Genomic DNA, 21,116 nt, shown 5'->3' with positions numbered 1-21,116 from the left:
TTAAGGATGCCTGGGTGGTTCAGCCAGTTGAGTGCCTGTCTTTGGCTCAGTTTGTTAGACCAGGGTCCTGGAATCAAGTCCTACAACCAGCTCCTTGCTCATTGGGGAACCTGCTTCTCCCTCTGCCTGCCGCTTCGTGGCGTTTGTGCGCTTGTGTGCTCTCTCTCTCTGACAAATAAGTAAATAAAATCATTAAAAAAAAAATCTTAAAAAAGAAAGGTCAATCTTTAAATCTCCCAAACTCCCTTGAAATATATGTTTTTCAAATATCCTTATTTGCTACTGTCCAAACCACTGAGTCTCATATTCAGTCACCACTGTGGCTTCAATCTACCTTTCTAACTGTCATTCCTGACAACCCCCAGCAATTCCACCCTTGACCCCAGTGACAATGACACAAAACTCTAACTCTGACATATTTGTCAGCCAACATACTTTTCAAAGCCAACTCAAATTTTACTTCTGTAGGCAACTCTGAATTTCTGGTTGGAAAACATCTTTCATAATCCTAAACTTATACACCCCACTTCTGCCTTTATCAGTCTATTGCTAAAACTGCATATGGTCAGTCACATATACATACAGAGCTTGTTAAATAGTCAGTTACTGATAATAGGCTCTGTCTTATCTTTAGTATGTCTTATGGCATCAAGAAGGTTTTGTATGACATAGGCATTTAATAACATTTGTTGGATCATACAGCCAAATAAAGGATTTTTGTTATTGCTTCTCTTATCTGTTAATTTTAACTATCTCATGGCTGTTCATCAACATTTTCTTCCTATTGGATCTACATAGTTTGAATCAAATACAGCTTAAAATAAATATACACTTGCCTAGGGCTCTGAACCCTTTTTTTGTTTCTACTTTTTTTTTTTTTTGGTGTGGTAATTATGTTTATTTTAACTGACCAATTTGTTTACATTTCTAGCCTTTATCAGGCCTGTCTCTTAAGTACAGAGAGACAAACTATTTCTGGCTGTTCTGTTTTCCAAGGAAACCCTGCAATTTTCTCTTAAGGTCATAGAAGTCTTTTACTTCTGTGAATCTGCTATACACCACTCAAGACTTTAAGTTATAAAAACTATTGTTTTCTCAAAAGTCTGGAAATGGGCTCAAGATATAATTAACTGCCTAGGACAAACAATACAGTACAATACAAATAGATCTTCCCCTTAAAAAACAACTTACTGTTGGTTGATATGAAAGAAGCTCACTTTATTAGTGACTGGAAAATTCTGGAGCAAGAAAACAGTGAACTATAGAATGTAAATTAAAATACACAAAAATTTCAAACCAAAAGTTGATATAACAGTGACATATTGAGTTAAAGCAGCATGTCCGTTTATGTCAGAAATAGAACAGAAATGTCTACCACCACTCCTACTCCAAACTATCTTGCAAATATAAGCAAATGTAATTGCACTACAGAAAAAAAACGAGATTTAAAAGACGATCTGCAAAGTTATACGCCAGGAAAACCCACGAGAATTAACTAGAAAAACATACTAAAAATTAAAATGAAGAATTCAACAAAGGGCCATAGAGAGAATATAAAAAAAGAAATACCCTTTTTATATGTAAACTACATAGGAAAATATTTCAATTACAGTAACCATAAAAAAGATAATGTTTATAAAAGGATTTAAGCATAAAGACATTTGTTCTTTAGACTGAACAATATGTTGAAAGAAATAAGACAATTCTCTCCTTACATTTAATAAATTTAGCCTGATTCCAATAAAAATATGAGAAAGATTTTACTGGGAATAATAATTCTCAATTTTATAGAACATCTAACATTCTAAATTTTATATGAAAAAAAAATGTCTGAGAGAAGTCTGGAAAATTCTAAAGTAGAGAGCAATGAGTGGGAACAAGTACTACAAGATTTTAAAATAAACTCTTGGGCACTTGAGAGTCTCAGTTGGTTAAGCATCTGCCTTGGGCTCAGGTCATGATACCGAGGTCCAGTGATAGAGTCCCACATTGGGTTCCCTGCTCAGTGGGGAGCCTGATTCCCCCTCAGCCCTTCACCCCACTTATACTTGGTCTTGCTTGCTCTCTCTCTCAAATAAATAAATAAAATCTTAAAAAGACATTAAAATACACTCTAAAACTACAAAAAATAAAATGTATTACTGTAAAATATATCAAGTGGGATAAAAGAGTTGAAAAGAAAATAGAAATACAGATGTTTTTGTAGACACATGAAAAGATGTCCTACATCTTAATGCACAGGAGAAAAACATTTTTAAAAGTATAATGACAGACCATTTCTTCACTTGTCAGTGAGAAAAAAACAAGACTATTTGATGGTAAAATTGTAGTGGTACACTGTAATATGCTGCTAGAAACAGTGTAATCAGATAAGTTTCTCTGGGGGTATTTTGGAAATAAAATGAAATAAAATATGCACACACCTTTTGAACCATCCATTTCACCTAGAAATGTTTCATACAAATATAATTCCAGAGGTGCACATAAAGGAGGTTATCATGTAACATGATTTCTAACTGCAAGAGACTGGAAACAATGTAATGCTTATCGATGAAGGTATGGCCAGATAAATTATGGCATATCTAAACAACAAAACACTGAGCAACTGATTATTTTCTAGCAATGGTATGAACATATTTTTGAGATATGTTGATGCTAATTTCATATGTTGTGTTTTATATTAGTAAAAAAACCATGCCCTAAACTCTAACAATGAATGATTTTCAAAATCATCCTGAGGGGTATAGGTGGGGGCAGCAGAACTTTATCATCCTGCCTAACAACCATATTTCTAAACTCTTTCGACAATGAAAATACAAAGTGTCTGTTAGAAATATTTTAAAAACTATCTGAAAGGAGCATTAAAAATATTTCACTGTCTACAACGAAAGAACTGTGAAAACAAAGGATCCAAGATCTTATTAAATGCAGACTCTGATTCATTAGGAGTATGTAGTGTTTTATAAAATGAGCCAGTTCTAGATATTGATATGAAATGATAGGTAAGATACATTTCTAACTTAAAAAAGAAAAAGGAATTCACAAAAACCAGTGTGGGTAGGATCTCGCCGTATATGTAAAAAATAAAAAAGGGATGGAAATTACATAAATATATATCCACAGAGTATCTCTGAAGGGTACATAAGAAACTGGTAACTGAGATTGCTCTTGGGGAGGAAAATAAAGAGAGGAGCAGATCTCTTCACTTTTTTTCCCCTTAAAATTGTATAATTTCTTTTTCTTTAACTATTAAACAATGAACATTACCTAACTAAAAAATTACAAAAGAGGTGCTCAACATCACTAAGTATTAGGGAAATGTAATGAAAATCACAGTGAGATACTGTTCACACCCATTAGAATGGCTATTAGTAAAAAAAACCACAAAATGACAAATATTGGCAAGTGGTGAAGATGTGGAGAAATCAGAACCATTGTGTACTGGGAATATAAAATGGTGCAGGTGCACATACTGTGAAAAACAGAATGTTCATTCCTCAAAAAGTTAAATGAAGAACTACCATGTCATCCAGTGATTCTATTCCTGGATAAATATCCCAAAGAATTCGAAGCAGAGATCTGAACAGTTATTTGTACACCCATGTTCAAAGCGGCTTTATCCATAATAGCCAAAAGGCAGAAATGATGCAAGGGTCCATAGACATATGAATGAATTAACAAAATGTGGTATACATGTTTGATGGAATATTATTCAGCCTTTAAAAAGAAGCAAATTCTGACACATGCTACAACATGGATAAACTTTGAAGATATTATGCTAAGTGATATCTGCACATAGATGGTGATGATGACTCAACCATGTGGATGTACTTAATGTCACTGAACTCTACTCAAAAATGGTTAAGAGTTAATCTTATGTTGTGTGTATTTTACTTCAATTTCTAAAAAATGTAATGCACAAACAGAAAATCTGAAAAGACCCATAGCAAGTAAAGAAAGTGAATTAGTCAATTAAAAATCTGCCCACGGGGCGCCTGGGTGGCTCAGTGGGTTAAGCCGCTGCCTTCGGCTCAGGTCATGATCTCAGGGTCCTGGGATCGAGTCCCGCATCGGGCTCTCTGCTCAGCGGGGAGCCTGCTTCCTCCTCTCTCTCTCTCTGCCTGCCTCTCTGCCTACTTGTGATATCTCTCTGCTGTCAAATAAATAATAAAATCTTTCAAAAAAAAAAAAAAATCTGCCCACAAAGGAAAGCGCAGGCCCAAATGGCTTCATTGGTGAATTCTATCACACATTTAAAGAAATTATATCAATTCTTTGAACACCATTGCAGAATACAGAGGAGGTGGGAACATTTCTCAACTCATTCTATGAGTACAATATTACTCTGATACCAAAGCCAGAGACATTACAAGAAAACTACATAACAATATCACTTGTAAATATATATGCAAAAACCTCAACAAAGTATTAGCAAACCAATTCTGTCAATATGTATACATCATGACCAAGTGAGAATTATACTTGGAATGTAAGATTGGTTTAACATTCAACATTCGGGGTGCCTTGGTGGCTCAGTGGGTTAAGCCTCTGCCTTCCACTCAGGTCATGATCCCAGAGTTCTGGGATAGAGCCCTGCATCAGGCTCTCTGCTCAGCAGGAAGCCTGCTTCCCCCCACTCCCCGTCCCCCTGCCTGCCTCTCTGTCTACTTGTGATCTCTGTCAAATAAATAAATAAAAAAATCTTAAAAAAAAAATTTCAACATTCAACCAAGGTAATACACCATATTAATATGATATAGGACAAAAACTATATGATCATCTTGATACCCCACTGAAAAGCTTTTGATAAAATCCAACACGCATTAAAAATGCTCAACAAACTAAGATTAGAAGAGACCATCCTCAACTTGATTAAGGGTATCTACAAAAAACCTATGGCTCACATCATATTCACTACTGAAAGACTAAATGCTTTTCCCATTCAGATTGGGAACCAGAAAAAAGATTGACAAGGATGTCTGCTCACACCATTTCAAGTCAGCATTGAACTAGAGGTTCTAGCTAGTGCAATCATGCAAGAAAAATAAATGAAATCATGTAGATAGTAGAAATGGAAACCTTACACACAATGCTAGGCCCAAAGTGAAAACAATCCAAATGTCTATCAAATGGTACATGGATAAACAAAATGTGGTATACTCATATAGTGGATTTTATTAAGCAATATATGCTACAACATGAGGGAACATCAAAAACATACTAAGAGCAAGAAGTCCAACATAAGAGACTGCATATTGTAGTAGTTAATTTATATGAAATGACAAGAAAGGACAAATCTACAAGACAGAAATAGATAAGCAGTTGCCTGAGCCTGGAGGTTGTAATGGGGGCTGGCTGCTAATGGGCACAAGGGATCTTTTCAGAGTGATGGAAATACTCTAAAACTGGATTGTGGTGATTGTAGCACAACTGTGTAAATTTACTAAAAGTCATCACATAGAACCCTTTAAATGTCTGAATTCAGTGGCATGTAAATTACACCTCAATAAAGCTGCTTTTAAAATGTAAAGAAAGAAAAGGTAATGGTTATAATAGTAATATCCTCTACATTATTAATACTACTGCTTGTTTACCATATTCCCACATGCTGGAAAAACATATGGGAAGGAAGACTTATTAAATTAGAACATCTAGGGGCGCCTGGGTGGATCAATTGGTTGAGCGACTGCCTTTGGCTCGGGTCTCATCCTGGAGTCCCGGGATCGAGTCCCACATCAGGCTCCCTGCTTGGCGGGAAGTCTGCTTCTCCTTCTGACCCTCCCCCTTCTCATGCGCGCACGCTCTCTCTCTCTCTCTCTCAAATAAATAAATAAAATCTTAAAAAAAATTAGAACATCTAATTATGTCTCCCTCTATTTTACTGAAATAGAAAAATGCCAAAATATCGTGTGTAGAAAAAGACAATCTCTGCTTAGGCCACAAATATCTGAGGAGTGGATTATGCAAGACCTTTTACTATTCATCCCCCCTTCATAAACATGAGTGATGAAAAATAAACTGTACCTTAAGGGCAAAAAGAGTTTTCATTTTGCAATTCCTATTAAAAAATCACTTTCTTGAACATCATCTATCTGATTATATATCCTTGAGAGAGCTAAAGTTCATTCAGTTGTGCTTTCAATAAATTTTAAATGTTTTAGACCTTCAAGGCATTTCCTTCAGATATATAGTCAATCGGGGACAACTGAAACTTCCTGTTTTTCTCATAGTAAAGTTCCTACCACACAGTTCTTAGACTTGATCAACTGAATGCCTTGGGGTTTTCAAACTGACTTGTTTCTCCTTACAGACTTTCTTATTCCCCATCATCCTTTTAGTTTGCAGTCTCGCCTTTTTTCACTATCTCTGCAAATTCTGGTATCTGCCTTTTCCTCAGCCCTTCCTGATATATCAAGTTCTAGCTTTACCTCACAGATCATCCTCTTTCTGGAGATGATGGGGGATCTCCTCTGTCATTTATGCACACTTGGCCTGGCTGCCTCTCCAATCCCTTTGATCCCACAATACTGCCATTTTAATTACTACACCCATGCATCAGCATTTTCAGAGTAACACCAGACTATTTAAAAAATTCCTTTTAAAGATTCTTAGGACACAATATTTTTTTTATAAAATGAAGAAATGTGTTCCCCTTTCTGGTACATTTTCCCACATCCATATATCACTACTGTAAGGATTTTACTAAATATGCCTGAAGTTTAAGAGACAAGAGGGTGTGAGGATTGATGAGAGAAGAAAGTTGCATTAGTAAGACACATAGTAAGAGTAAAGAAACAGATGGCATGGTTGGCAAGGGGGAGGAAATGCATTCTCATACACTACTGGTACAATGGTAAACTAGTGGGCAAGTCGGCCATAACTCCTCAAATTTTAAGAAGGCATATTCTTGGATACAATTAAATGCATTGTTTGACCATTACATTAAAAAAATAGGTGAGCCCGTGCCCGATGATATCTTTACATTAGAAGTTCATTGTAGTATTATTTGAATTGCACAGTAAGTCCACTAGACATTACTTTCCATAAAGGCAGAGAGTAAATCTGTTTGGTTTCCTGCAATACACCCAGTACCCTGAGCAAGCACAGAGGAGATGGGTGGTCAGAAAGAGCTGCTGAATGAATAAATGAATAATGATGGAGATTTAAGGGGTCGTGTATGCCTGGACCTCTCTTGGTATTTAGTGAGTCAGGAGCAAGTTTTCCATTTGGAATGTTGGGTTTTACTGATTTCCATGCCATGCTACACTCTTGGCCCTGGTATGTCAAGTACACTTTTCTAATCATCAGAGCCAGTAACAGTGGCATTTGAGTGCTCAAAGCAACCAGGCACAAAGTAGATGTGCTACTGCAGTTATATGCAATACTAATGCTGTCATGCTTATGTTGTGAGTCATATATATTTTTTTCGATTCAACTATTATTGCTGAAAAAAATCTATTATTGGTATACTTTTTTTTCACCTGAAGTATAAAAGAGTTAATTTTCAGAGGAACAACAATTATGACTTTGAAAGGTCCCAAAGTAAATTTATCCATTTTTCTCTCAGAGCACAGCTGAATAAAGTATGTGACTTGGTGTTGTGTTACACATTTCTATTAAGTTTGAGGAAAGAAAGGAAAAAACCTATCATACTGGGGTTGTAATAAAACATGACCTTTCGGAAGCTTGATATGATATTACATCGTAAAGACACACGAGGGCACTCTAATCAACCAGCAAAGAGAAACAGAAAAGAGTGAAATCAGGTTGATGTTTTAACAACTGCACCATAACAGGTGAATTAGTAAGCACTGGTAAAATTGTGAATGTTTGCAATTCATAGCAAGAGATTTTCTATTCTTGATCCAAGTTCTAAGAAGCCAAAAGCATTCTGTAAATGACAGAAATAATCTATCACTCTCAGATCCCAGTTGAGGAAAAAACACACCCCTTTCTAATGATTTGTTAAATTGACCTTGGGGCAGAATTTGCCCCTTGCAAACAAAGATCTTCTAGATCACCTACAATTCTACTTCATGTTTTATTTATTCTCCACTGGGGATAGTAGAGGACAAATTCTTTGCTCCATCTGTTTTCCTGGAGAAACGGTGTGTTAAGTTTAAGCCTTCCCCAAAAAGCCAGTAGTAACAAAACAGCTCTTTGTATAAAGGGGCAGAGATCACTGAAGAACATCTCCTGGCCTTCCTGAGTTTTAAATTTTGTAAATACGACTACAGCATACAATTTCCTCCATCAAATTCAAAACGTATAGCAGAACAGGCATTTAAATGACCTTTCTTTCAGAACTGTAACAAAAGAGCAACAATAACTACAGAGAGCCATGGATTCTGAGGCAATCAGGTTCATTCACTAAGGATTATCACTATTTTTTTTTTTTTTTTGAAGTTTTGTTTATTTATTTGAGAGAGAGAAAGAGAGAGACAGAGCATGATTGGGTCGGGGGAGGTGAAGAGGGAGAAGATGACTCCCTGCTGAGCAGGGAGCATGACTCTGGCTTGATCCAGGGACCCCAGGATCATGACCTGAGCTAAAGACAGACACTTACCTGACTGAGCACCCCAGGTGCCCAGATTATCACTAATCTTAAAGTCATATTCAAATTTGTGTCTCAGCAAAATAATAATTTCCTGTCATCAATCTTTGGGGTCAAATACAAGAATTAAAGTAGAAAGTATTAAAACTTTGAATGCCAAGGGTGTACTGTGGTTGCATAATAAATCTTTATTGACTTAATAAACTAGAAAATTCTAGTGTGACACATGCTACATTCTTGAACTGCTTCTTACTATCTTATTCACTTTATATCTATTTGAATGACTAAATTCATGTTTCAAACTCGATTTGTCAACGTATTCAGTTTGTTTGTTTTTTTCTCCCCATAATGTTTTGCTAAGGACCCTGATGAATTCTATCCTTTCCTGAACTGGCCACCAGGGTATACGCAGGTAGACTTAATTTATACTAATAACAGAACAGGCTCTAAAATATGATAATTTTCTTCTAATCTTCTAATTTTCCTGTTCTTTAAAAATGATTCTGGTTAACTGAAGGTGCCAATATACTTTCTACAGTAAAAAAAACTGCCTGAATACTGCATAATATTAGACAGTAATTTAAATTGAGTTGGGGGGCGCCTGGGTGGCTCAGTGGGTTAAAGCCTCTGCCTTCGGCTCAGGTCATGATCCCAGGGTCCTGGGATCGAGCCCCACATCGGGCTCTCTGCTCAGCGGGGAGCCTGCTCCCCCCCCCCCTGCCTCCCTCTCTGCCTACTTGTGATCTCTGTCTTTCAAATAAATAAATAAAATCTTAAAAAAAAAAAAACTGAGTTGGCATTTTTCTTTTTTTTTAGTCAGAGAGGCAGGCAGAGAGAGAGGAAGGGAAGCAGGCTCCTCACTGAACAGAGAGCCTGATGTGGCTTGATCCCAGGACCCTGAGATCATGACCTGAGCCGAAGGCAGAGGCTTTAACCCACTGAGCCACCCAGGCACCCCTTGAGTTAGTATTTTTCCATGGAGCTATCCAAGGAATATTTTATAAATACAGCCGTGGTCTTTCCTTGGATGTATGGAAAGCCACCAAGAGAATCATATGTAAAGTTAGAGAACTATAAATGGGATTACAGAGGTTAAATTGGGTAGTATAAAAACTAACTTGGGCACTCAACTCAATTGGTATGGTCTGATATGGAGCCCTTTATAATATCAAGGAAGTTTCCAAACTTTAATTTTTTACCAATAATCTTTTTTAAAGATCTTAACTTAATCAAGCTCACATTTAAAGCTAATTTTAAAAACAGCCTGGAATAAACTCTCCCAGTATGCACTCTCTAGCTTCCTTTCATTAAGAGATAACATATGCCAGGTACTTGGCAAGATGCTGGAATCCCGGCCCTCATTAAGCAAAAGAGTCTTAAGGAAGGAATCTTGGATTCAGATTTTGGTTCTGCTACTTTTCATCCGTGTAACTGTGAGCCACTTCGCTTTCCTGAGGCTCAGACTTTTTATCTGTAAAATGGGAATACTATCACCTAGAGCAAAGGAGTAAGTGTGACACACTGCACTGTACCTAGTACAGCGCGTGGCACACAATAATGGCTCCAGAAAAGGTAGTAATTATTATTATTATTTTTACTCCAACGGATATTGCTTATTGTCATGATTTAAATAAACTCCTTAATCTTTTCTTATCATTAGTCACAGGATTTGATAATCCTTCAGAGATTATTTATTCAACAACTATTCAGTGGCATCATACTATGTGTCAGACCCTGAGAATATATGAAGGAGGACAGACATAAAACCAATAATTAATTACCAGTGCTACAAAAAGAAAATGTGCCATGGAAGCATATAATGGAGGCAACCAATTCAAGGAAACCCTGAAGAAGTATTAAACAGAGACCTGAGATACATGAAGAAATAAGGTAGGCAACAAAGCATTGTAGGCAAAGTCCCAGAGGCAAAAGCATGGTGAGCTGAAGGAACTAGAAGATGTGCAATATTTTAATTGGAACCAGCGGAGCAAGGGAGGTGAGGGCTAAGTATGAGCCTGGAGAGGAAGGCACGCCATATTTGCAAGCCAGGTTAAGAATTACAGGACTTTATCCTAAGGGCAAAGGAAGGTACTGAGGGGTTTTATGGGACTCTGCAATTTAAAACAACTTCTGAGATGTAGAGTAAATAGACTGGATGGGGTTAAGATTGAACACAGGGAGATCATTCAGAAAGTATTGTTGAATTCCAAGTATCCCATGAAAAAAGCCAGTACAAAAGCAGTATTAGTGGGACTGGAGAGAAAGAGACTTGTTCAAGAACAGAGGAAGAATCAAGCAAAGCAAAAAGATGTGGTCCTAGATTGAGCATGGGGAAGGTATTCTGGGAAGTCATAATCTCAAGAATGTGCTCAATAAAATGTATTTCTGTGTTTCATGAAATAAATGTAAAGCATGGTTTATTACTACATATTTCTGACGCAGTACACAAAATTAAAAATTTCAGGCCATGGGACAATTTATTTCAACTTTATCAGGCTTGCCACACACAAGACATCTAAGTGAGCATCAATATTTTTCAAAGCACTTTGCTATGTTGATGGTAATTCTGCAGAAATACTACAATATCATCTAACTACTAAATTAGTTTTAATATGTAACACATGGATTGAAAGTAAAGAGGGAGGGACTACAGATAGAACACTTCCTCTTCCTAGGAGGCATAATTTGATTCTTAAAGGAAAAAATCAAGTTTCTACTTTTTCCTTCCATGTTTTCACATCTGTAAATATATTAAGCGGAAGGATATTATGAGGAAAGCAAAGTATATATAAAGTAAATCTTGGCTCTCCGAGACTCTCAGCCAAATGCATTATTATGGAAAAAATTGCTTCACACTTCCAAACGCTTTTCCACCTGTAATGTGAACCCTCTTCATGGAAGGCCCTGGCCTACTCCTCTTTCTTATCAGTTTAGAGTGCTTTCCAGGAAGCTGTCTTCCACCTCTTCCCCATCCATTATCTTCTCAATTCCCCAAATGCTGAACACGTTTTTATTTTGCCATAAATTGCAATGAATTATTATTTTGGCTTTCTTTTCTATCTTCATTAAATTGCCTGCTTCTATAGGGCAAGGCAGAGACTTTCAATTCTGCATTCTTAAATGTTTCACACTCGGGCCCAGGAACAAATTGCAGTCAGAGTTTACTGATCTGTGTGCCCTTCTCCCTACCTAAGGGCAGCCTTAAATGACAGCAGTGTTGGAGTTTAATCTACTTTAATACTTTCTCTGACTTCTTTTAAAAAAAAACGCTAACACTATGCAGAGTATATATCTGGAGAAAGAGACAGAAAGAATGTAAGTGGAAAAATATGTTCAAATAAGAAAACAAACCTTTTGTTTTTGTACAAAAGTCACAGAAAGTAAAGCCTGACATACTTGGCTGCAGGAACATTAATTTTAAAAGGCTGAGAAATAGGACCTCACACCTCCTAATTAATGCTATTATTAATTCTATACAGGTAGAATAAACTAGTTAGATCTACGCACAAGCAAAACGGCCCAAAATAAAGGTCTGGGAAGTTTTTCTATAAGCAAAGTATTTGGGTTTTGTGATGAAAGACTTCTCCAGATACTGTTCCCTCTAACCTTGGCTCTCGCAGTCCCTAGGGTGGAATGCCTTAACACTTCCCTCTCAGCCCACTGTATGTAGTGTTTAAGACTCAAATCCTCCGAAGTCATACCCTGACTTCGTCCTTCTCTGAAGTCCTAGGACAGTTAGGATTCTATAGTACAAAATTTAATAAGTGATTACCCTCTGTCCAATATTTTCTACTCTCCGCTCAGATCTAACAAAATCCGCCTCAACAACGGTAGGGAGAAACGCTAACCAAGTGCCAATAGCACGGAAAAGAAGTTAACCTGTTTCAACACTCACGTGGCAGCTGAGAAGTCAAACCTAGCTCATTAAGGCCCAACCTTAGTTCGGAGAAGAAATGCGACAGAGTCAACGTTTTATCTAACCAAAGGGACCCTTCAATGGATCGACAGGATCTCCAGGCAGCTGGGGGTGGGGGCCAAGATTCAAACCTCCCCAACAGCAGCAGCTTTCCTTGGCCCACCCACTTTCTACTTCCCTTCCCAAGGTGCAAACGAAGAAGTCCAAAAGGATATGGCATCACCTTTGCTCTCTGACCTAGGAGCAGAGACTCACCAGTTTCATACTGGACTTTTGGTTGTTCAGTACCAGACACTCCAGTCCTCAAACGCAGAAAGCGTCTTCCGGTTCAGTCACCGCCACCGGCCCGCCGAGAGCATCGCGGGACATGCAGTCCTTCTGCTCTACGCCCCCTTCCCGGGGCATCATGGGAAGTGTAGTCGTTTCTCCATGAATCATGGGAACTGTGGTCATCTTTCTTTTCCGTCCCTTTCCTCTCCAACGCCTCCTTCGGCCAGCTCAAATTCATCCCCGCCGCCAATTCATCCTCCCTCTGCGCCCCAGCATGATATCATGTCCCGTTGCTGGGTCTGGGACCCATGGTATTCTGGGATGTGTAGTCCCCATGGCTCGGAGACCCTTACCCCTCCTCCCTGTGGGAAGGCGGATGGGCGCGGGACTTGCCGGGAGCTGTAGTTCCCAGGGGCCTCCGGATGCCGAGTCCGGAGCTTTTACTCAAGGGAGGCAAGAACTACAACTCCCAGGGCCGCCCGGCGGCAGCAGGTGGGAGCGGGGCTGTTGATATCAATATGGCGGTTGTCAGCCAGACAAAGACAGTCAGTCTGATGTGATTGAGACAAGGGTGGTTTTCAGGGGGAGACTGGGAGATAGGGGCCTCCCCTCCCCCTTCTCCTCTTCCTGCGCCGGCCTCAACCCCTCCCCAGTCCCCTCCCGACTGGCGCCCCACGCGGAAGACACCCCTCCCCCTCCCGCTTTCCCCTCCTCCCTGCCTCAGCCCTTCGTACTGGGACGTTGGGGAGGGGGCTGTGCCGGGCGGAGAGAACTCAGCAAGGATTCTGAGGTGAGTCAAGCGGTTTTGAAGCCGGACTACCTCAAGTCTCTTTCCTCACTTCTTTCTCTTCACTTTTTTTTTTTTTTTTTTTTGAGGGGTTTTGGGGAGTAAGTGAGTGGGCTGGGGATGGGTCTCTTAAGCGGCCCGATTGAGAGGAGGGAGGAAGCAGGGGGCTTCCGAGTGGGTAACCCGGACGCAGGGTGTGGGGTGGGGCAGTTTGTGGGGGGCGGTAATTGAAAGGCGTCGGCTGCTCCCCAACTCTTTTCTCCTGCTTTCCTCCACTGTGGGCGGAAGGTTTGAATCCTGGAGGTGGGGTCTCCTGTTTGGAGTTTGGGAAACTGCGAGGTGAATTTGAGGTGTGTGGGTTTGTTTGGGGTTTATAACTGTGTTTTAAACTGTGTGACGTGTACTTGTGTGATATGTTAGGCTTGAATAAATGTCTATAGATAGGGAGTTAGCTAGCTGGAGTCATAGCTTTTATCTGGGCCTGGGCAGAGAAGCGTGCGTGAGGTCCGGGTCCTGGACCTTTGGGCTGGCGACGTGGTCCGGGGTAGCTGGGGTTAGCAACTCGTTTGTGTCCCATTGCCCGCTCACACTTCTCCTCTCCGCCTCCGCCCCCTCCCCTGGACAAATCTCCAGCCCAAACTCCGGGTTGAAGAATTTTAGAGATGAGGTGGTGTGGAGACGGATTTTTGCATCCTTAAGTCAATAGATAGGTGGGAAAGGAAAAGTGTTCTTAATATTTTATTCCGGAACCGTGTTTTGGTTACACTATTGGGGCTACTTTGAAAGGAGTCCTCCACCCACCCTCACCCCGAAACAGTAGGTAGATGTGTCTCGTCGTCTTCGTGTTAAATGCATTAAACATTACTTAAGATTCGGGGGCGTGCGGTGGGGGTCTGGAGTGCTGACATGGGTATGCGTCTCTGTGTGTGTACTGAAGACACAGGATGACTGTTGTGTATCTTGAGATAGGGAGACTTAATTTCGTATTAGGAAAAACTGTTGGAAAATATTTGGTGGCGGGGGGAGTAGCTGATAGGCGCAGCTTGTATTTTTCTTCTACCCCACCCTGTTCTGTCTCGGATTTGTCTGGAAGCTGGTGTGGAAGAGTGAGGAAGCATTGGGTGAATGAAGGGTGGAAGGCAGTTGACATTAAAGATACTATACTCTACAAAGTTGAATAGTGTAAGGTGATTGCTGTTTTTTTACCCTGAAGCTTTAAAAACCCTTATGTATCTAATAGGGTAGAGTGATGTGACCAGTTCATTTCTCTGGGATCCTGCAAGGTATAGAAACCTCTCTTCCTTCCCTCCCTTCCTTCTTTTCCTTCCTTCCCTCATTCCTCCTTCAGTCCTTTCTTTCTTAGCATGCTGCATTTCTTTTCCCAGATGGACATGATGCCTCCTGTACCTGTTTATTTACTTTGTCCTAATATAGTTGTCCTTTTTGTGATTTTACTATAAAATGCATCATTAGATGACAAGGACTTGCATTTGTTTTTACTTTGTATTTATGCCACAGGTAATTGTCACATCAGGATTGAAGTGCTTTGCATTAAACTAATTTTAAAATTGCACAACTAAGTTGTTGTTTGATCTAGTTGAATTATGTTTATAAGTCAAGTTTGGAAAATTTGAATTCTGATTTTTTTCCCTCAAGTTTCAAGTAGAATTATAAAGGCAAGAGGATTGCAACATCTCTTTTTTTCTCACAGTCTTTAATATTTAATAACATTACACCAGGATAATAAGACCATATATTTTGTAGTTTCTTCAGCCTGAAATAGAAGGTTTTCAATAGCACTTCTTCTGTGACAGTTTTTATTTTGTGTAATACGGACCTTTACATAACTAAAGGAATTGGCATAATTGCTCTTTTGACTGTTGAGATATTTACATGTATGGCTCCACACTTACCAGTTCTCAAACCTATCAGTAAAGGATCTTAGATTCCCTGAAAGTCACATAGATACAGTATGCAGTTTTATAGTATGTTTTATAACCTTTGATTTGAAATTTCTGCAGTTGATCATTCACACAGATGAGCTGACTAAAAATGTGAGGTTTGTATATTTAGATTGACCTGAATAGAAAAAAAAAATTGATGTATGTATCTTCTAAATCTCAAATTTAGAACAAAAATATGTTGATACAAAGCTGAACCTTTGTTTTATTTTGGACTAGGATATCCAGAATTTTTGTGTTTTAACCTTCCATCCTAACCTGAAATATTACTTTGCCAAAACTGGAGGAAAATCCTATGTAACTACATAATAGAGTATATTTTTGCTGAAAGATATTCTGTGAGATGTAGAGTTTTAAAGTATTAGATACTTATTTTAGAAATAAAAAACTGAAATGTTTAAGGGTTGGAAAAATAAAACTGTATTTTCTCTTCCACCTACCCTTACTTCCAATCTTCTTTTCTTTCATGGAAGGGCAAAGTTACTTACTGGGAAAAGCTTTCATTAAACTTTTTCTGACTAGTAGTCTGGTTGAAATTACTACAAGTAAACTATATTCCTTGCATTTGGTGGGGGTGAATCTGTTGCATTTTAAGCGCCGAGCATTAAAATGATGTAAAGCCTTTACTGCAGGTTAAAGCATAAAACATTGTCGGCATGTGGAAGTCATATGGTTTATGAAAAAAGTAGAAAATCAGGGCATTGGTGCCTGTCCAGCTTAAAATTTCATCCCGTAACTGTGAAAGACACATTTATTTTAATATGATTGCTTCTAAAAATGTTGCCTGTATTATGGGAAGTTGAGAATCCAAACTGTTTTTAACCAATCTGTTGCTAGTTTAGTGTACTGCATATCATGAATACTGTGGTTGCAAATGTGCATCAAGGAGCCTTTAGGGGTCAGCTTTATGTTGAATGTTTGTAGTGAGGCTTCATTATCAATGCTGTATGAACCGATTTCGCTCTTCTCAGCACAAATCCTTAGGTGAAGCATCACTAATAGAAGTATAGAAGCTCAGTAATGGTAAGTTATAAAATATATTACAACAAATCTCTCATTGTTTCATCATTTAAAAAAAAATAGAAATAACCAGTTTGTGGCAGTTTTTGCGGCAAGTATGTATTGGAATGGGATTGCTTATTTCAATAGATGTTGAACACATTGGGGCTATTTATGCAATTCGTTTGGGGTCTTGTGTATGTTATATTCTGTCCATTCCACTTCTAAATGTTGCACACAGCTTCTGTATTTCCTGTAATACCACATTTGCTTTTTGGGTTCTTTTCTTTGCAGCTCTTGCTTTTATTATTTTGTATGCAGATCTTTAAATTTGAGTTATTTTTCTTGGAAATTAGAAATTTATCCCAGGATGTCATTTTTCGTAAATGAAAGTTAGTGTACCACTCAGATTTTTAAAACTGTGAATGTTTGTAGGTAAACTAGAAAGTGCTCAGTGAAAATATGTTGGGTTTGTTTTGAAAACCTGCTTTATTTAGGGTTTTTTTTTTTTTTTTTTTGGCTTCCAGAATTAATTTTGTAGCTCCCTTTGTTTTTTTGGCCAGATTTTTCTCTTAATTATTGGTTTTTGCTTCTCAATTCAGTAGAACTTTAAAAATTTTTTTATAAAAAAATTGTTAGTCGGAATCACAGCTTGTCTAGAGTGTCATATAGCTACATTTACATATGCACTCAAATAAAGCATCTTTGTTTGTTTATATATGAAATTGGTATATATCTATGAGACATGCAACCTGTAAAAAAGGAATCTGAACCACAAATAACAGGACACCAAACAGTGGCTCAAACTAGAAACCAGAATAACTACCACCATAGGCTGTCCACATTATAGAAATTATGGAGATTTTCAGTGTCATTATAAACCATTATTTTAACAGATTCTGCCAAAATCTGTTTCTCTCAAAATGGAACTTATTGGTATTGAAATTTTTCTGAAAATAATATAAATTAATATGTGACTTAGATTCCAAGGTACAGCTATCTCCCCACCTGACCCATACTGGTTGTAGGGCCCAGCATAAGTATGGAGGAAAGGTTTTTCTGATGAATTATTTGAGGTATAACTTTTAGTTATAGTCTATTTAAACATAATCCAGTGCTTTAGTTAACTTGTTTTTCTTGATCCCAGATGAAACAAGTTGGAAATTTACTATAACATTGTTTTGGACACTTTCCAAGAGCATTTAGTTACTGGAAGTCTCTGGCTTTGGCATAGTTTTACCCTTACAATGGTAGTAAGTTTAAAGTTACAGTAAGTTTTTCCAACGGTTATTATAATTCTAATGCAATACTTTACAGATCCTTGACTTGGGGAATAATTTTGTTTTTGTTTTTTCATTTACAAACAAAAGGAAAAAAACCAATAGATTTAGTTTCAAGTTATGAGTTATTATACTTTTTTGGGATCTTAAAACAGGTATTCATAGATCCCTTCTAAAAATGATAAAGTGATTCTAATTCATTCAAAGGGCATTTAGGGTTTTTTAAAACCCTAAATGGATTTAGTGTGCTGATTATGATAATGTTTACTAAGTTGCACATAGTCTCTGTAGCTTGTCTCTAATGCTCAGTGACGGTCTGCATGTGGTTTATCGAAAACATTTATAGTGCTCTTTACTGTATGCATATTAAACAATTAGTGTGGAGTTGCCAAGGGGCAGTAATTTTAATGTTTATAGTTACAGTTTTCAAAGAAGGGAAAGTCAAATGCTGTGGCTATTGCTGAAATGAGGATGACCCGAGACTAAATTTATCTGCTTAAAATTTTGATAAGGTAGTGGCGTGATTAAAATGAAACTGTTGGGCCAACTCAGTCTAACCTTGAGTCACTCTGACTCTCCACATCCAGTCATAGAATCAAGTTGATTATACTTCTTTGTATCTATATCAGTTGACTTCTTTTCATTATATGCTATTCCCTTAACTTGGGCCTTCATCATTTCTGTCTTGCCACATCAGTTTCTTAACTAATTTTCCTGCTTTCAGTATTTTTTTCTTAAGTTACTTTTCACTCCTACTTGAGAGATCTTGCTAAAACAAAGTGTGAATTTGATTGTTAGCCATACTTTGCCTGTAATCCTTCAGTGGCTCTCCAGCCTTTCAAATAAATCCAAACTGTTATTCCACGCATGTCCAAATCCTGGCTTTGCCAGTTACTTGCTATGTGACTTTGGGCAAGTGTTTTGATCTGTCTGTTCCTCAGTTTCCTCATCTGTAGAATGGGGATACATAGTCCTTACTTCATAGGATTTTCATGAGCCCTTAGAATACTGTTAAGTACCTAGAATGCTTCAGGAATATCATAAATGTTAACTATTACTATCATCATATTATACCACATATTTTGTGTTCTAGTTTCTTCTGTTTATTTCATCATTATCAGCTCTAGACCCTGTGCCTTAGCCACGTCACACTACTGGAAGGCCAAACAAGCACTCTAGCATAGATAAGGAGGGTGAAGTATTATTAGTCTTTGAGGGTTACAGTTGTTGGTAATGTCTTCAGAAGTAAAGAATTAATTGTGAACTCTAAAACATATTGCTGTATAAAGAATAGTAGTATATTCTGTTGCTCTGACTTCTGATTTTTCCTCAAAGTAAAAGGCAGTGTTAGTTAGGTTATTGCCTAATTCAGACAACAACTTAAAATTCACTTTCTTTGCCCTTGTTAATGCATTTTCATGTTTCAAACTTAGATTCCCACTGCTAATCCAACCTTTTTATCTTCTCACCTAATTTCATGAAGGATCTACTAATTTTGCATATAATTTCTTTCATTTTTTCCCCACAAATCCAAATTCTTACTCCATTTTGGGTCAATTTTTTTTTTTTTTAACATTGCTATTGAGACAATTGGATAGTTGCATTATATATTATCTGGGAACAGACATATGTTTTACTTACATACTAATGTTTATACTTGAGGTTGAGTGGCTAGTTTATTTCACACTGCTTTGGTTGGTTTTCCAAAGTGGTAGATGATGCACATATGGTGATTCATATCTGTGTCTCATTCCTTCCTCATGGAGGAGAAAGAATGTCCTGTTGTTGTTGTTGTTGTTGTTTTAACCAAACTGAGTCAAGGATAAATGTTACCCAAAACTATGTATAGAGGTAGCAGGATGATAGCTAAGGTATCAGTCCAGACTTTAGAATGTAATTTTTGTAGGAGGCTCTATTATGACTATAGTTTGCAACCACTAATCTAGCCAGTATTTACCTTTGTGGAACATAATTGTTCATTGTGGAGAACTTGAAAGTAGCTGTTCTGAATATTATCTTTATTTGGTTGAAAAATCCATTTTGTGGATTCATATATAGCCTATGTATATTTAGTTTTACATAGTAACTGTTTAAAACCACTCAGGACAAGAGTAGTTGCTATAGTCTGAGGAAGACCTCTCTGAAAAGCTGGCATGATCTTATTTATTTGAAATTCTGCATCATCTTTTCAATAAACTGTCATTTTACTCCAAAAGGTGTTAGTCCAAGTTTAAATAAAAATATCTTTGATTATTTTTCCTCTCAAAAAGGAACTTTTCTTAAAGTAAAGTATGATAATTAAAAAATACCTATATTGCTGGATGCCTGGGTGGGTCAGTTGGTTAAGCAACTGCCTTTGGCTCAAGTCGTGGTCCCGGAGTCCTGGGATCGAGTCCTGCATTGCGCTCCCAGCTCCATGGGGAGTCTGCTTTTCTCTCTGACCTCCCCTCTCATGTTCTCTCTCACTGTCTCTCAAATAAATGAATAAAATCTTAAAAAAAAAAAATATATATATATATATGGCTTTGATTTTAGTTTAACACAGGCATCAACTGACCTGGTCTTCTTCCCTAAAACAAGGAATTATTTAATGAGCACAAGTTATTGGTTACTTCAATTTTAAGTTCCAGTTTCTGAAATAGATGTCTTAGTTGACAGCATGTCAATTAAATGACTTTGTTATTGACAGTGTAAGCTTGTATGTATAAATGATTATGTTTCTATTTCCTAGTCAGCTAAACAGGGTATTTAGATTAATTAAAAAATATAAATGATATTTTTGTTATTAAAGTAATAAATTGTTTTCTTATTTATTTTAAATTTTGAATAATTATAGATTCACAGAAAGTTATGGAGATAGTGGAAAAGGCCTATACCTTTCACCCAGTTTCCCCTAATGGTTACATCTTATGAAGCTTCTAGTATTGTATTAAAATCAGGAAATTGACATTGGTACAATATGTGTGTATCGTTCTTCGCCATTTTATCACGTGTGGATTCTTTTTTTTGAATTTTTAAAGATTTTATTTATTTATATTTTTATTTGACAGAGGGAGAGAAGAAAGGGCACACATGCACAAGCAGGGGGAGTGGCAGGCAGAGGGAGAGGGAGAAGCAGATTCCCTGAGGAGCAGGGAACCAGATGTAGGACTTGATCCTCAGACCCAGGATCATGACCTGAGCCAAAGGCAGACACTTAACCAGGTGATCTGCCCTTGCTCATGTGTAGTGGATTCTATAACCACCACTACAATCAAATACTATTGAAGAACAATTTTTTTTGTTACAGAGATTGAATAATTCCCCTCTTAGTGATAAATTTTGTTTTGTCAAATATAACTAAGGAGAA

At 37.6% G+C, this 21,116-nt stretch overlaps 2 protein-coding genes across 8 annotated transcripts in view; one reads left to right on the top strand and one right to left on the bottom strand.

The window, feature by feature from the left end:
- The window catches only part of INTS9 (integrator complex subunit 9), a 108,086-nt gene extending 95,095 nt beyond the window's left edge, over positions 1 to 12,991 (bottom strand). The window contains exon 1 of the mRNA XM_059372461.1: positions 12,726 to 12,991. Coding sequence (XP_059228444.1) covers positions 12,726 to 12,734 — 9 coding nt within the window. The 5' untranslated portion in view covers positions 12,735 to 12,991. The remainder of the gene's footprint in view (positions 1 to 12,725) is intronic.
- Positions 12,992 to 13,243: 252 nt separating this feature from the next.
- The window catches only part of HMBOX1 (homeobox containing 1), a 193,577-nt gene continuing 185,704 nt past the window's right edge, over positions 13,244 to 21,116 (top strand). For all 7 annotated transcript variants that reach the window (XM_059372440.1, XM_059372412.1, XM_059372431.1 and 4 more), the window contains exon 1: positions 13,244 to 13,530. The gene's annotated coding sequence lies outside the window, so the exon portion shown is untranslated. The remainder of the gene's footprint in view (positions 13,531 to 21,116) is intronic.

Source organism: Mustela nigripes, chromosome 1 (assembly GCF_022355385.1).
Source record: "Mustela nigripes isolate SB6536 chromosome 1, MUSNIG.SB6536, whole genome shotgun sequence".
Taxonomy (NCBI): domain Eukaryota; kingdom Metazoa; phylum Chordata; class Mammalia; order Carnivora; family Mustelidae; genus Mustela; species Mustela nigripes.
This window is presented reverse-complemented; position numbering and strand designations above follow the sequence as displayed.